Source organism: Mauremys mutica, chromosome 5 (assembly GCF_020497125.1).
Source record: "Mauremys mutica isolate MM-2020 ecotype Southern chromosome 5, ASM2049712v1, whole genome shotgun sequence".
Classification (NCBI taxonomy): Eukaryota; Metazoa; Chordata; order Testudines; family Geoemydidae; genus Mauremys; species Mauremys mutica.
In genome coordinates this window covers 108,889,566-108,905,318 of record NC_059076.1, presented here as the reverse complement: position 1 = coordinate 108,905,318, position 15,753 = coordinate 108,889,566, and the positions used below count along the sequence as shown (strand labels likewise).

General features: G+C 47.0%; 2 protein-coding genes across 6 annotated transcripts in view; one reads left to right on the top strand and one right to left on the bottom strand.

Annotated features, from left to right (window-relative positions):
* The window catches only part of SEPSECS (Sep (O-phosphoserine) tRNA:Sec (selenocysteine) tRNA synthase), a 47,766-nt gene extending 43,168 nt beyond the window's left edge, over positions 1 to 4,598 (bottom strand). Inside the window, exon 1 of the mRNA XM_045017648.1 lies at positions 4,477 to 4,598. Within this exon, the coding sequence (XP_044873583.1) occupies positions 4,477 to 4,590 (114 nt within the window). The 5' untranslated portion in view covers positions 4,591 to 4,598. The remainder of the gene's footprint in view (positions 1 to 4,476) is intronic.
* The window catches only part of PI4K2B (phosphatidylinositol 4-kinase type 2 beta), a 43,577-nt gene continuing 32,406 nt past the window's right edge, over positions 4,583 to 15,753 (top strand). The window contains exon 1 of one of the 5 annotated variants that reach the window (XM_045017653.1): positions 4,583 to 4,729. Coding sequence is in view for 3 of the 5 variants with exons in the window: in XM_045017650.1 (XP_044873585.1) it covers positions 10,728 to 11,001 (274 nt within the window). In the remaining 2 variants the exon portion in view is untranslated. Of the gene's footprint in view, positions 4,744 to 4,765; positions 4,912 to 10,617; positions 11,002 to 15,753 lie in introns of those variants that run through there. The other 4 variants (XM_045017652.1, XM_045017651.1, XM_045017650.1 and 1 more) reach the window with 4 other exon arrangements.

The following is a 15,753-nucleotide window of genomic DNA, read 5'->3' as shown; positions in this document are numbered from 1 at the left end:
CACACTTGAATGACAACAGCCCCCGTGGTGGATTTCCCAACTCCAAATTCATTTCTGACTACCTGGTAGCAATCTGGCATTGCAAGTTTCCACAGTGCAATTGTCACTCACTTCTCAACTGTTAGTGCAGCTCTCATTTTGGCATCCCTGCACTGGAGGGCTAGGAAGAGCTCAGCACACAGATCCAGGAATGTGGCCTTGCACATCCGAAAGTTCTGCAGCCCCTGCTCATCATGCCATACCTCCATAACAATGCAATCCCACCAGTCAATGCTTGTTTCTCAGGCCCAGAACCAACACTCCATCTCCAGCTGTTCCATGAATTCCACCAACAGTCTTGAATTGGTTCTATGTCCCAGAGCAATCTAGCCTCCAAGGAATCATCACATTCCCTGTGGCTCCTCTTGCAGCTCTGTAAATACTGCAGGATCACATGCCCCATGCTTGACATGCTCGTGACAAGAGTGCAGAGCTGTGCAGACTCCATGCTTCTGTCAGATGGCGGACAGTGAGGAGGGACACATGGGTTTGTGGAATTTTGAAAAGAATGCGTGAAAATTATGGGATGCAGATGAAATTATAGAATGGAGAACAGTGCATTATGGGAAGTTGACGCCATGCTCCTAGTCACCACTGTGTGACTTGTTTTGGTCCTATCAGGCATTGCAAGAACTTCCCAAAAGTTCTGGAGTTGCACAGTGGGATAATTACCCATAGTGCATTGCACTCTATATCAATACAAGAGCTCCCGATGAGAATGCACACACAAGCGATGTAATAACTGCAGTGGCTTTATACAGATGTAATTTATGTTGACATAATTGTGTAGTGTAGACATGGCCTAAGTGCTAAAAGCTGAGATTTTATGGTTACAGTCTGCCAAATGTAAACTGACAAACTGCTGCCTTCCTCAGGGCTTGTCAGTCCCTGATTAACTCCATCCAGAAAAAGATGCCTTATTTCTTAACCTAGGTCAGTAAACAAGTCCTTTAATCTCCAGACAGAGTACACCTGTGAGGCTCACAATTTTACCAAGCATCACGAGAATTAAATTAAAAGACTGGTCAGTTTCACGATCGATACTCAGAACTCTATGAGCAACAGTCAAACCATCACAAACCATGTTAGTGTTAGGCTCCTGCTTGTGAAAGCCATGAGCAGCAGCAAAGTCACTGGAGTTATTCACAGAAGAGTAGTGAGAAAGGACTTGAGAAACATTACTCCTATTGTATTTTTAGGCCTATCTCAGGCCCCTTTCTCAATGGCAGCAAGAAAGCTCAGGGGTGAGAGAAGGATAGAGTTTTGAAGACCAACCCTTACAGCCACTGTGAGTGTTCTGAAAGGGAGGAGAGAAAGCTCCTTCCCACTTCCGGGAGTTAGGGGGAAGGGCATTTCAAATTTATCAGACCCATTCTAAGAAGAGGTTAATCTGAAATAGGGAGCCCTCAAGTTGGATCTAGGGACAACAAACCAGTAAAAATCTGAGCAGCAGATAGAGGCTATGCTTTTCACATGGCACTGGCTCTAGACCTTGCCCGTTGGACATCCCCTCATTTGTCTTTTGTACTTCTTGCTTGTAAGCATCTAATAATTTTTTTCACGTAGTCACAGTAGATTTTGCAAAAATAATGAGGTAAATCTACACTAGAAAAGTTACAGTGGAACAGCTGCACCACTGTAGCAGAGACACTTAGGCCACATCTACACTACAAAATTATGTCGACCTGTTATTAAATCTTTTGTGCGTGTGCCCATGTGGCTTCTTGTGTTGGTAGTGCGCGTCCTCACCAGAAGCACTTGTATTGATAGTATTGTCAACATAGAGCATTTTGGAACAGCACCTGGAGGCCAGTAACAGTTGACGTAAGCAACGCAGTGTCTACACTGACACTGCATTGACCTAATTACATCCCCTGTGACTCTATGCCACTCACAGAGGTGGTATTACTAAATCAGTGTTGAGAGGCACTTACATCAGCAGGAGCCAAATTTAAGTGAAGACACTTCCACAGCTAGGTCAACACAAGGCAACTTATGTCAACCTAAGCATGTAGCATAGACAGGGTTACCATATGTCCGTATTTTCCCGGACATGTCCGGCTTTTTAGTTCTCAAGTCGCTGTCCAGGAGGAATTTTTAAATATCTAAAAACGTCTGGGAAAATATGGCTGTATGGTAACCCTAAGACAGTCCAAAGTCCTAGGGCTGGCAGTGCTTCCTGGGGCAGCTCCTGGTGCCCGCCCGCCGGAAGAAGCCTGCAGTGTGGGCGGACCCTAGGCACAGAGGTGGAAGGGGTCTCCGTGCGCAGCACCGGCTCCCTCCTGCCCAATCAGAGCTGCAGGGGCGGGGCTTGCAGGTGCCGGCCGTGCGCAGAGAGCCCTCCGCCCCCCCGCCCCGAACCTCGGAGCCAGAGGGACCTGCCAGATGCTTCCTGGGAGCCACCCCAGGTAAACACTGCCAGAACTCCCCACCTTGCCCCCCAGCAGGTCCCTCTGGCTCTTAGGGTCAGGTCAGGTCGGGGGGAGGGAGTGGAGGGCTCTCTGTGCACTGCTGGCACCTGCCAGCCCCACTCCGCGGCTCCTGCAGCTCCCACTGGTGCTTTTCCCGGCCAATGGGAGCCACGGAGCTCGCACTTATTGCGGGCTCAGCATGTGGAGACCCCTCGGCTGCCCCTGATCCTAGGAGCCAGAGGGACCTCCAGCAGGAGGGTTAGTAGGCAAGCAGGGTGGGGTGAAGAGGTGAGCAGCGAGGGAGACAGTGGCTGGCTGGCTAGCGGGTGAGTAGGCAAGTGGCAGGCGGGGAGGGTGAATAGGCGAGCGGCAAGCCAGTGGCAGGTAGGGGGCAATGAAGAGGCAAGCAGCGATGGAGCCAGACGTAGATGGGCGGGTTGAAGAGGCAAGAAGTGGCGAGCAGGGGTTCTCGGGGTGAGCATGGGGGTTTCTGGCAGGGGAATGAGCTGAGTGGCAGGTGGGAGGAGGCGAGTGGTGGGACACAGCAAGCCAGCAGTGGGCTATGGGGTGAGGAGGGGTGCGGTGGCGGGGCCGAGCAGGGAGGGAGCAGGACCCGGGGCAGAGTGGGGGCAGAGCATGGGAGGAGTGGGGGTGGACTGTGGGGGGCCAACACCTCCTGTGGACTGTTCTCTTTTTTGAATGCTCAAATATGGTAACCTTAAGCATAGACTAGGCCTTACTACAGCAATGGACAAGCTTCTTTGATTGCTGTAATTAATTCACCTCTCTGAGAGGAATTCTTTGGTCGACCTACCAGTGTCTACATTGGGACTCAGACTGGTTTAACTAGGTGTCTCCGGGGAGTGAATTTTTCACACCCCGAGCGATGTAGTTAGATCAACCTAACTTGGTAGTGTAGATGAGTCCCTGGTAATATATGGGCCCCAGCAAAGCACTCTGCTAAGAAACAGGAAGACAGAAACCTCTAACTTGCTTGGAGCACATACCAGCAAAGCCCAAGATACACAATGCTGGAGCCAGACAAGGTGCTGGGTAGCTATTTTGAGGGGATATATCAATGCTCCTAGCATGGCTCTCTGCAGATCTGACTAGATGAATATAATCGCTCCTTCTGGCCATAAAAATCAATTCATCTTCCCAGAGGCCCTCCATATGCTTTGCAAAAGGATGTGCCCTAAAAAAAGGCACAGATGAAAGGCACCGAGTACAATGACAAGATTCTTCCTATTTCCCAGTCCATCTGCATCCACCCACACTCTGGAGTTACACTTAGCTTATAAACTCTTTGTGGCAAGGGCCAGGAGCTTAGGCTTTGGCTACACTTACACTTCAAAGCACTGCCGCGGCAGCGCTTTGAAGCGCTAAGTGTAGTCAAAGCACCAGCGCTGGGAGAAAGCTCTCCCAGCGCTGTCCGTACTCCACCTCCCTGTGGGGAATAACGTACAGCGCTGGGGCTTTGACCACACTGGCGCTTTGCAGCGCCGCAATTTGCAGCGCTGGAGAGGGTGTGTTTTCACACCCTGCTGCAGCGCTGCAAATTTGTAAGTGTAGCCAAGCCCTTATTCTGTATTTGTACAGCACTTAGCACAACCCAATGGCTGGGCTCCTGTGCGCTGTGGGGCAGACAAATCATAACCAGGCTGCCTGTCAGCTTATGCCACACGCGCTCTTGCCCTAAAGGGCACGTGGGGGGGGGGGGCAGGGAGCCTCCCAACCCGGCCCAGGTGGCTGAGGGTGGGGACCGGCTGCTCAGCGTAGGGTGACCAGAAGTCCCGATTTTATAGGGACAGTCCCGATTTTGGGGTCTTTATCTTCTATAGGCTCCTATTACCCCTCACCCCGCCCCGATTTTTCACATGTGCTGTCTGGTCACCCTAGCTCAGCACCACAGCTCTGATCAGTGCGCACGAGGGAGGGTGCGCGCTGCACAACAGCTGAGGGCCGCGCGCACGCTGAGGCAGCGACCTTAGAACCCCCGGGGCAGTGGGGTAGGAACGACCGTTACCTGCTCCAGCAACACCCGCAGGCGCAGCTCATGCGCGCACCGGCCCTGCGCCCCCTGCCGCACGTAGGCCGCGTTCACCAGCCTCTCGCTAGCGCCGAAATTCTCAACGTTCATGTCGGAAGAAGTGGGCGGAGAAACTGACAAACACGCTCAGATTCCAGACTCTCCGGCCACCACCGCGCAGGCGCAACGCCGTGGAACGAGGGGCCGTGATACCACGTGAGGAGACACGCTCAACTCCCAGGGAATACCGGTAATTAAAAGCAGGTGCGCATGTGCGTGGACGACATGTGATGCCGCGCCCCCTGGGGGTGGGTTGGGGTGCAGCGCGGCGCCTTTGTGGCGCGCGGAGTGGTCTACGCCTATGCCTCGCGGGGGCGCTGCTGCCTCCTCAGCCCGCAACGGCCGCAGCCCACGGAGTGGAGCTGAGTGCAGGCAGGTGTCTCCATGCGGGGGGAGGCGGGCCCCGCACGCCAGGCCCTGGCCTGAGCTCAGCCAGACCGAGCAAGCGCACCTGCCGCGGGGGCCAGGCTGCGCCGCCCGGGCATACTGGCCGCAGCACCGGGGTAGATGAGCACCACGCCGGCCCATCGTGCTGCGTGTGAGCCTAGGGGCGGCCGCGGAGCTCGGGGTCTCCGTGCCTGTGCGCTAGGGCGAGTCAGCACTGGGGAGCCGTGGCTGCAGGCCGCGGTGCACCAACGTCCAGTAAAGATGGGCTCGGGAGGGCCCAGTTCGGACCTTACAGGCCGGTGTAGCGGCACAAACAGCCTGGCAATAACTCAGGCAGCGCCCTTAGGATCTGGGCTTAGTTTAGGCCTGAATAGCAGGGGCGGGCTGGGCTGTCCTGGAGTGTATTGTGGAGTTGCCCTTTTGTTAAAGCCTGCCCAGGCCTGAACGTATTAGAGAGGTGAAGGGTTTTGTTAACTTTGTGGGGGAAAAACCCTTTTCTGTGTTAGAGAGGAAAAGCAGGATACTGTATTCCTGCAGGGCCTAGAAATTAACCTTGATTACAACCTTGAGGCTGCTCACACTTCCATAGGTGCTTAACTTTAAGTTTATGATTAGTCCCCCTTTGTGGGTAATAGGGTTTCTTAAAGTTAAAAGCATGCATGTTGGGCTGCTGTATGCAGTTCTTCCACCATTATAATTATTTTGGTTAGGGATGTGCTTGTTCACTAAAATACTTAGACCAGTACAACCCTTAGTGTGGACACAATTATCAAGGTGCCTTATACTAATATAGCTGTTCCCATAAGGGAATGGGAATAAACTGAACCACTGTAAACATCTTTACACTGGTATAATTACATTTGTAATAGGGGTGTTTTGCAGCTTAAGCTATGCTGGTATGGTTAATGCAGTACAATTTTTGTGTGTAGAAAAGCCCTAATAATTGGGTTATTGAATCCCTGTGGAAGTTTGTACCCGTTTCACCACATTCACTTCAAGTGCCTTTCTACAGCATTTCTAAAGTCATTTATGTCCTTGAGACAGAAAGACTTAATGGAGAATAAAATAAATAGGTTTTGTTTTGTTTTTAAGAAAACTAAACTGGTTTCATTAGTGGAGAAAGCTGCCTAGCTATCTCAAATCCTTACACAGGAGCCTTATATTAAGTAATTGAATTACTTGAAACAGCATGATTTAACTCAGAATCTCTACTAGAAGATCCCACATTCATTAAGGCTTTGCCTGCACTAGAAATGGTTTGCTGGTATAGTTATATCAGAACAACTATACCAGCAAACCTTCTTAGCTTATGCTGGCAAAAGAGTGCTTTTGCTGGTATAAAGCGATAGAGTCCTGTGGCATCTTGTAGACTAACATCAGCATGCATCCGACAAAGTGGGTATTCACCCACGAAAGCTTATGCTTCTATATGTCTGTTAATCTGTAAGGTGCCACAGGCCTCTTTGTTGCTTTTTACAGATCCAGACTAACACTGCTACCCCTCTGATACTTTGCTGGTATAGTTTATGTGATTCCCCACCTGCCTGGCCCCCAGACATAACCAGCGAAACTTTTAAGTGCAGACCAGGCCCAGAACTCCCACTACAGGACATTGCCAAGCAATTTACAGTATTAAATTATTTTATTGAAACCTCTTCTTAATGCACTCTAAAAACATCCAGAACTAGAGACAGCAGCACCTCTGCAGTTCTATGAGCCCACCTGAAATACTTTAGATGTGTAAAGTTTGTACAAAGGCTTTGATCCAGCAACAATATATGCTTATCTTTACCAGGGGCGGCTCTAGACATTTTGCCACCCCAAGCACGGCATCATGCTGCGGGGGGTGCTCTGCCAGTCGCCGGTCCCGCGGCTCCGGTGGACCTCCCACAGGCGTGCCTGCGGAGGGTCCGCTGGTCCCGCGGGCATGCCGCCAAAGGCACCCTGCCTGCCGCCCAACTGGCAGAGTGCCCCCTGTGGCATGCCGCCCCAAGCACGCGCTTGGCGTGCTGGGGCCTGGAGCCCCCCCTGATCTTTACTTATGAGTTGAAATTTGTGGGATTGCTCACATACTTGGAAGTTAGGCATGTGTGTAACTATTAGCAGGATTGGGGCCACCGTTTATGCACAGAAGACTGCATTTTGCATACTTCTCTGTGTTGCTTTAAATGTATTATAAAACACCTGATAGCAACAAAATAGATTTTTCACTGTGATTTCATCTGTGGGTACCTTGTAGACAGTTTTATATTTGGATTACACAAGACTTTTTATGCATTAAACATCAATTCTTTAGTATTTCAAGTATTAAAATGTATTTGTTTTATTAAATAACTGATACAATATATTTAATGTCCTATAAGTATTTACTCTTTTATAGGTCTTCCTTATAGCTTTTAAATGGAATTTATCTGGAATCTATTAAAATACCACCTTATTTAAGAAACCACCTTTTTACGTTCTCCTGAGTGGTTCCTTATTCTATGGTATATCTTGTCTGCAAAGTAAATTTAAATCTAAAACTAAACACAAACATTGAAACAATGTTTAGGTTGAAGAAGCAAGGAGAAATTAGGTTAAAACTGCTAGAGTAACTTTTATTCAGCCCAGTTCTGTTTACGTGTTTAGTATCACTTCTGTAACTGGTCAGTTTAGTCACAGTGAAGTTTATTAATGCGATTTAGCCATTTTTCAATTTGACTCTCAAGGAGATACTTTTTTTTTTAATGGTTAATTATTTGAAATAACAATTTAGTATGAAACTATTTCAAGCCATGGATTGTTTGTCAACTCTTTACTGTTTTCAGTATTTGACATGTGGAATTCACTATTAGAGTTGTTTTTCTTTCTTGCCTGCATTTTATAAGCCGGAGGAGTGCCTGAACAATTCATTCTGTCAGGCTGAGGTTGGAAGGACTAAAAGAGAGGAATTAAGAGAACTGGATTTTAGGAGCAATGTACCGTATTTTCCGGCGTATAGGGCGACGGGGCATATAAGACGACCCCCTAATTTTACAGTTAAAATATAGGTTTTGGCCTATATTCGCCCTATAAGACGATCCCCCCTTCCGAGGGGGGGGAGCCCAGAGCCTTTTAAATCCCAGCCGCAGCCGGGAATCAGAGGGCTCTGGGCTGCCCGCTGCGGCGGGGAGCCCAGAGCCTTTTAAATCCCAGCCGTGGCCGGGAGTCAGAGGGCTCTGGGCTGCCCAGTGCGGCCGGGAGTCAGAGGGCTCTGGGCTGCCCGCTGCGGCGGGGAGCCCAGAGCCTTTTAAATCCCAGCCGCGGCCGGGAGTCAGAGGGCTCTGGGCCGCCCGCTGCGGCGGGGAGCCCAGAGCCTTTTAAATCCCAGCCACGGCAGGGAATCAGAGGGCTCTGGGCCGTCCGCTGCGGCGGGGAGCCCAGAGCCTTTTAAATCCCAGCCGCGGCCGGGAATCAGAGGGCTCTGGGCTGCCCGCTGCGGCAGGGAGCCCAGAGCCTTTTAAATCCCAGCCACGGCCGGGAGTCAGAGGGCTCTGGGCTGCCCGCTGCGGCGGGGAGCCCAGAGCCTTTTAAATCCCAGCCGCCCGCTGTTTATACCCGGCGTATAAGACGACCCCCGATTTTTGGGGGTTGTTTTTTAATATAGAAAGTCGTCTTATACGCCGGAATATACGGGTATTCTGTCTCCACAAAATCTTTTCTAGTTTAGAATGTTTGGTTGTTTATTTTTAGACCTAAGAAATAAAGAACTGACTGAGACTTTTTTTAAAGTAAGCTTTTAGGATAGGTTCCTGAGTTCATACTTCTGATGTTTAATTTTGAGCAAATATAACTGGCCCCTTAAAACTTACTTTTGGAGTCTTATCTGGTTCTTCCACTTAATAGTTTTATGTTTAGATGGTTAAATAACATGGGAAACATACATAGTAACCTCTCTAACCCTACTGAACCATAGCTTTAATCAACTTGATTACTTCATCAACAAGCCTCACAAGTTGTTAATGTTAAACCTATTTGAATAATTGTTGGCTCAGAGTTTACTATTAATAGATTGTTATTCAGCCTGTTTAAGCATAGAAGAGCCATTCTAAAAGATTTTTTCCCTTAGAAATTAAAATATTTTGTGTTGCACCTGGAATGTGATGATGCACTGAATCTCGTTTTCATACAAGGGACATTATTTATTTTGTTCTTTATTTGAAAGTATCACAAGAGGGCGCCCACCTAAAGCTAAAAGCACACTGACTGTGAGCGAGCTACCATGGGGGTTTACTTTTATTTGTACTTACCCTCTTTTTATATTTCTTTTGTTCTAGGGTTCAGACAGCACTGTAAGAGTAATGTACTGTAATGTAAGAGGTACATTATAAATATCTACACAGAGAGATACACTAAAGGATTAGATTCATGTTCAAATTGATGAAAAATATATGGAAAAAAACTGAAATAATCCAGATCTTGATGACTATATAATATGCAACACTGTAAAATCAGGTCCCGTATTTTTTGTCTCCATGTAATTGTTTATTGGGCATAAAAGGCCAATTCGTTTGGGTTTACACTAGGGATAAACTTGGTTCATTATGCTCATCATCTTCAGCAGAAACGAATAAAAAGAGAAACGCAAATATGAAGAGATTCTATGAGATTACAGATATTAATAGCAATATAAGGAAATGGTACATGAGGGGGCTCCAAAATCCATATCCAGCAGTTAAGATGTGATAAAACAGACCAGTGAGGGATTTGACTGGTTATTTTATCAGTCCCTGAAAAAAGTAACTTTCTTTAGGTTTTTTAAGTAGCACATTGAAGGACCCTTACAATTCTATAAAATGACTCATTTCCCACCACTCATATCCTTCATTTTAGTTGAACAGAAAATTGACTTGCTCATGATGTGCTAATGAGGAGAGAACAGTTTGGGATTCAAGAATAAAGCAAAATAGTGGAATGTTTCTGTTAAAATGGTCAGCAATTAAATAAGTGTTTGTGATACTGCCATATTTAGGTTTTGAAGTTAATCTATGGAGATTAAGAGAACAGTTCACACTTCTTAGAAGTATTGTCTCAGACTGTCTGCAAATTGACATCTGACAATATCAGTTACAATCAATTTATGTACTCAACATTTTCTTCCCCACCATCAGAGCTACAAACTTAAAAAAAAAACAACTTGGATTCTAGGGTGTCATTTTGCAGTAAGAGGTCCCGTGCTGTAGTAATTTAATTTATAAATTTAACAAAATGCAGCCAGCCCCGGACTGTAGATTGCCTCGGATCGTCCTGAATGTATTTGTATGGGGTGGGAGGTAATCTAGCGTTACTGGAGCTAGTGCATTGGCCTCAAAATTCACTTCCCAAGCAAGAGACTAAAAGATGATAAATGTGTAAAGAAAGATATTGTCAACTCAAGCTTCCCAACGGGGAACAGAGCGGAGAAGCCGTGTGTGGGTCTGTGCCAGTGTGTTCGTGCAGGCCCCTTGGGAACGCAGGTCTCCCTGTTGAAGTGTGCGCGCTCGGGGGTGGGTGTTTGAAGAGTGTCTCTCCCTAGGTAGGCTGGGGGACAAGGGTGGGGGAGGGCTCAGCGGCCGAGTCTTTCCCTGCTGTACCCCTTGTACCTGTAGCTGGCCCTTTAAGGGCTGGCGAGGTAGCTACGTCCCTCGGCTATGGTGCGCATGTGCAGTGAGGGCTGCTGAGAGGTGGCGCCGCGGAGCTTGTCCGTCCGATTCTCGGCTGCTGCCTGCGCAATGTGTCCCCCCGGCGGCGTGTGAGCCCGCCTGGCGGCTCGCCGGACCTTACCCAGCCCGCCGCAGACGCTAATGGCGGAGCCGGGCCCTGAGGAGCCAGACGAGCGGCTGCTGCTGCTCTCGGAGCCGGCGCTGCAGGACAGCCCCCCCGCGCGGGGGTTCCAGGGGAAGGCAGCTCCCGGCGGGGCCGTGAGGCTCGGCGGGGCCCTGGGGCTGGAGGAGGACGGGGACGTAGACACGGACCCCGAGGAGGATGGTGAGGAAGAGCCGCTGTTAGGAGCGTCTGCCACCCGCCGGAGCCGGAGAGCCAGTGCTTCCTGGGACAGGGAGACTCGCATCGCCGCAGGTATAGGGGAGCCCTGTCCACAGGCTCTCCCCACCGGTGGGACTGCTCCTCTCCCCCAGTTCCAGGGCGCTCCCCTTGGCTTTTAGTCTTTGTTCCCTCGGGGGAACGCGGGGATTCCTCACCACCACCCCTCCGTTCATGTCTTGTCTTTGGTTTGTTGATCCCTTGACTCAGCGTTCACTTTCTCTTTCCTTTCCTTTTTGAGGTGCTGCTGGCTAGGAGGGTAGGAGACGTAAAGGGGGGATGCTTCCTCACATTCTTCCTGTACAATACACACATACTGCCTGCCCCCACACCATGTAAAACGACGGTTTACCCTCCTTCCTCTTGCTTGCGTGCTGTGGAATATGACTTACTTAGTTTAAATAAATTTTTAAAAGTGGGCAAGGGAAAAAACATCAGGAGCGGTTACTGGAACAAGATCAAAGTTGTAATTGTTATGCGATTTGAAAGAGCTTACCTGAAGAGGGAGGAGAGGGGATGTAGTATGAGATCATTGTAAAGCTATTTTTGCTGCTTGCAAGAGCTGCCTAGTTGAAGGCCTCTGGTTGCTCAGGGAATGGCAACAGTATAATGTTGCAAAGATGAGGGGTGCCATGAGGAGGCCTGGGGGGGGGGGGAATCCTCGCCTGCAGGGATGTTTATGGCCCCCATTGAGCCACGCAGCAAATCATGACCTACCCCGTAGGTGAGCAAAGAGTCAGGGAAGCTGCAGACCCGCTGGTAGGCTGCAGCGGCCTGCTTCCTGGTCCTTTTACCCTCCCCTAAAAGGGCCCTCATGGCCCAGAGGACAGTATAGGTAGGCAGTGACAGTCCCTTCCCTACTAGTTTGTTTGGAAGGATACCCTCTCATTTGCAGAGATAATTGAGTCTCCATACCCAATACCGCTTTGAAAATGCCAGCAAGGCTCCATCTCAGGACACCACCTCCAATTTGCATCATGTAATGTGTGGGTCAGTTGTTACATAAAATCTGCTTTCAGTCACTGTTAGTCTAAAACAGTGGGAGAGTATATTGCAATGTAAAAAGAACAGGAGTACTTGTGGTACCTTAGAGACTAACAAATTTATCTGAGCGTAAGCTTTCGTGGGCTACAGCCCACTTCATCGGCTGCATAGACCGGAACATACAGCAAGAAGATATTTATACAGAGAACATGAAAAGGTGGAGGTAGCCATACCAACTGTAAGAGGCCAATCAATTGAGATGAGCTATCATCAGCAGGACAAAAAAACTTTTGAAGTGATAATCGAGATGACCCATAGAAGGTGTGAGGATACTTGTTCTCTGTATAAATATCTTCTTGTTCTATGTTCCAGTCTATGCAGCGGATGAAGTGGGCTGTAGCCCATGAAAGCTTATGCTTAAATAAATTTGTTAGTCTCTAAGGTGCCACAAGTACTCCTGTTCTTTTTGCAGATACAGACTAATGCGGCTGCTACGCTGAAACCTGTCATACTGCAATGTAATCATTGTTGGGACCACCATCCTCTAAACCAGGGGTCGGCAACCTTTCAGAAGTGGTGTGCCGAGTCTTCATTTATTCACTCTAGGTTTCGTGTGCCGGAAATACATTTTAACCTTTTTAGAAGGTCTCTTTCTCTAAGTCTATAATATATAACTAAACTATTGTTGTATGTAAAGTAAATAAGTTTTTTAAAATGTTTAAGAAGCTTCTTTTAAAATTTAAATTAAAATGCAGAGCCTCCCTGACCAGTGGCCAGGACCCGGGCAGTGTGAGTGCTGCTGAAATTCAGCTCACGTGCCGCCTTCGGCACACGTGCCATAGGTTGCCTACCCCTGCTCTAAACAGTGCTTTAAGGAAGGCTGCTACTGTAAATTAACTCAAAAATCAAACTCCTTGTTTCTGTATGCAAGGCCCTATGTGAGGTCACTTGCATCTATATATCCAGTCTCATGTATTCTTGCTTCCTGTTTTCTTCTCAGTACTCTCACTTAACAGCTCTTGTCATCTTTTTCAATTCTGGCTTCACACCTGTAGTCATGCTGCATCTAGTGTTTGGAACAGTCTACCATTCCTGACAACTTGTTAAAGCTTTCTCATTTTTCTTCTTCAGATTTGCTTGTTCAAGGACTGTCCAATTTCCTTTTCTTGTGAATAATATTTATTCACTTTCCAGTCTGTGAAAAGTGATCCAGTGCTTGTTTTTATGACCTATTATAGGACTGGGAAGCTTTGTATTAGTGTGTCAGGTGTGTAAATTTCTGGCAATATGAAATTGACTTTTAATAACTGCTTTCTTGTCCTTGAAACCCAGTATTTAAGGGAAAAGTGTCTAAATTTGAAAGTAAGTGAGTCTGTTGGTGTAATTCCAAATGCAAAAGTGCCAAATAGAGGATTGTAGCAAGAAAGTAATAATAACCAACAAATTGTTAGTTGCCTTTCTTAGGACTTTATACCTCTCTTCAAGCCTCTCCAGGTCAGTAAAGGAGTGTAAACCTATGGCCTTGTCTAAACTGCTTTGCCTGCACTAGAAAAGGTTTGTTAGTATAGCCATACCAGCAAACTTTGCTAGTAGGGACGCAGCTTAAAGCTGAAAAATAATGCTTTTGCCAGTTTATCTTATAACAGTTCCCCAAATGAAATAAACTATATAATAAAAAAAAGTCATTTTAACCTGCACAACTGCATCTTCATTCAGGCTATTGCTGGCATAGCTATGTCAGTTTTTTGGATGGGAGAGGGGGAATGATAGGATTTTTTTTTTTCATATTTCTAACTGCCATAACTATTCTGGCAAAACTTTTAACTGTAAACCAGGCCTAAATTTTAAAGAAGCTATGTTAAAATGTATTAGCTCATGTGTTCTGACATAACACATTTTAAAAGTGTGGTGTACATAAAGCATGTTGCCTTTAATATGTGCGGAATTGGTCGTCTTATAGCTCCAGAATGAAGACTGTCAACAGCTTTGCTTCTTTGGTATGATGGAAGTTTCTGCAATAGTCTGTGCAGTAGACAGAAATTAACTCTCTCAGGAGCTAGGGACCATAATAAACCTACCCACCATTCACACTTAAGTGCAAGGAGCATTTCTTTGACTTTGCGTTATCAAACATGTACACCCACATTGCTATATATTTATGTATAAAAAATTCCAAAACACAACTGTGACAGGATCCCCAGGGTGCAATCTGGAACTGTGGGACTGTTGTGCACCTTAACTCTGCAACCTGCACTGTCTCTCTCAGTGCTATGCCAGTGACAGGTAGCCAGCCCTTCCAGGTGCTGTGATCACTCAGCCATCACCATGTGGAGCCCCACACCCAGCTAAATAGCATGAGTCAGTCACAAATTATACAGAGATCGGCACCAGCCAATCACCCCAGCCTTGCACCCCAACAATATACTGTCTTACACGTGCAAGACTTGGGCAGTGCAAGCTCATTAATTAGTTTGCCACTTCTACAAAGGATAGTGGATATGCAACAACCCTTGTTAACCTGAGCTGAGATTCCCCAAGCACTTCAACCAAAACCGCAGTTTTAGATAAAATATAAAACAGATTTATTAACTGTAGAAAGATAGATTTTTTTAAGTGATTGTAAGTAGCAAGCATAGAGATCAAAGTGGTTACATAAGAAATCATAATCTTGCAGTCTACATTCTACAGTCTAAGTAAGGTTTCAGAGTAGCAGCCATGTTAGTCTGTATCCGCAAAAAGAACAGGAGTACTTGTGGCACCTCAGAGATTAACAAATTTATTTGAGCATAAGCTTTCGTGGGCCACAGCCCACTTCATCAGATGCATAGAATGGATCATATAGTAAGAAGATATATATACACATACAGTTCAACCTCTCTGGTTACTCAGTAACAGACTTAAAGGTGGCAGTTTTGCAACAGAAAAGCTTCAAAAACAGACTCCAACCAGAAACTGCTGAGTTTGAATTAATATGCAAACTAGATACCATTAACTTGGGTTTGAATAGAGACTGGGAGTGGCTGGGTCATTACATATATTGAATCTATTTCCCCATGTTACACCTTCTTGTCAACTGTCTAAAATGGGCCATCTTGATTATCACTACAAATGTTTTTTTTCCTCCTGCTGATAATAGCTCATCTTAATTAATTAGCCTCTTATGGTTGGTATGGCTACTTCCACTTTTTCATGTTCTCTGTATGTATATATATCTTGTTACGATATGTTCCATTCTATGCATCTGATGAAGTGGGCTGTAGCCCACAAAAGCTTATGGTCAAATAAATTTGTTAGTCTCTAAGGTGCCACAAGTACTCCTGTTCCTTTAATCTAAGTAAGGTTTGAATCAAACAGTCTCTCACCCCCACTGGATTTTTCAGGCAATTTACACAGGCTGGATCCCCTTCCCAACCTGGAACCAGGTTCCCCAGTTCAACGTTTTATCTTCCAAACAATTTTCCAGGTTTTGAGATGGGGGATGGAGAAGAAGCCAAGAGATGATTTCACTGTCCCTCTTTTATACCTTTTCCCAGCTATTAGAAAGATCCTTGCTGTGTGGTCTGGTTTAGTTAGCCCTCATTGCATACTTGCCCTCTCAGAGTCTCTGGGATAGTGGATTCTTCTTGATGGGCAATCAACACGTTAGGCTGGTCCTGATATAACTCCGTCTTGTCAGTTATTCCTTTGTCGCCACTAAATGGCTAGCTGTGGGCATTTCCAACTTCACACTACGGCCTTGGCTACACTGGCGCTTTACAGTGCTGCAACTTTCTCGCTATGGGGTGTGAAAAAACACCCCCCTGA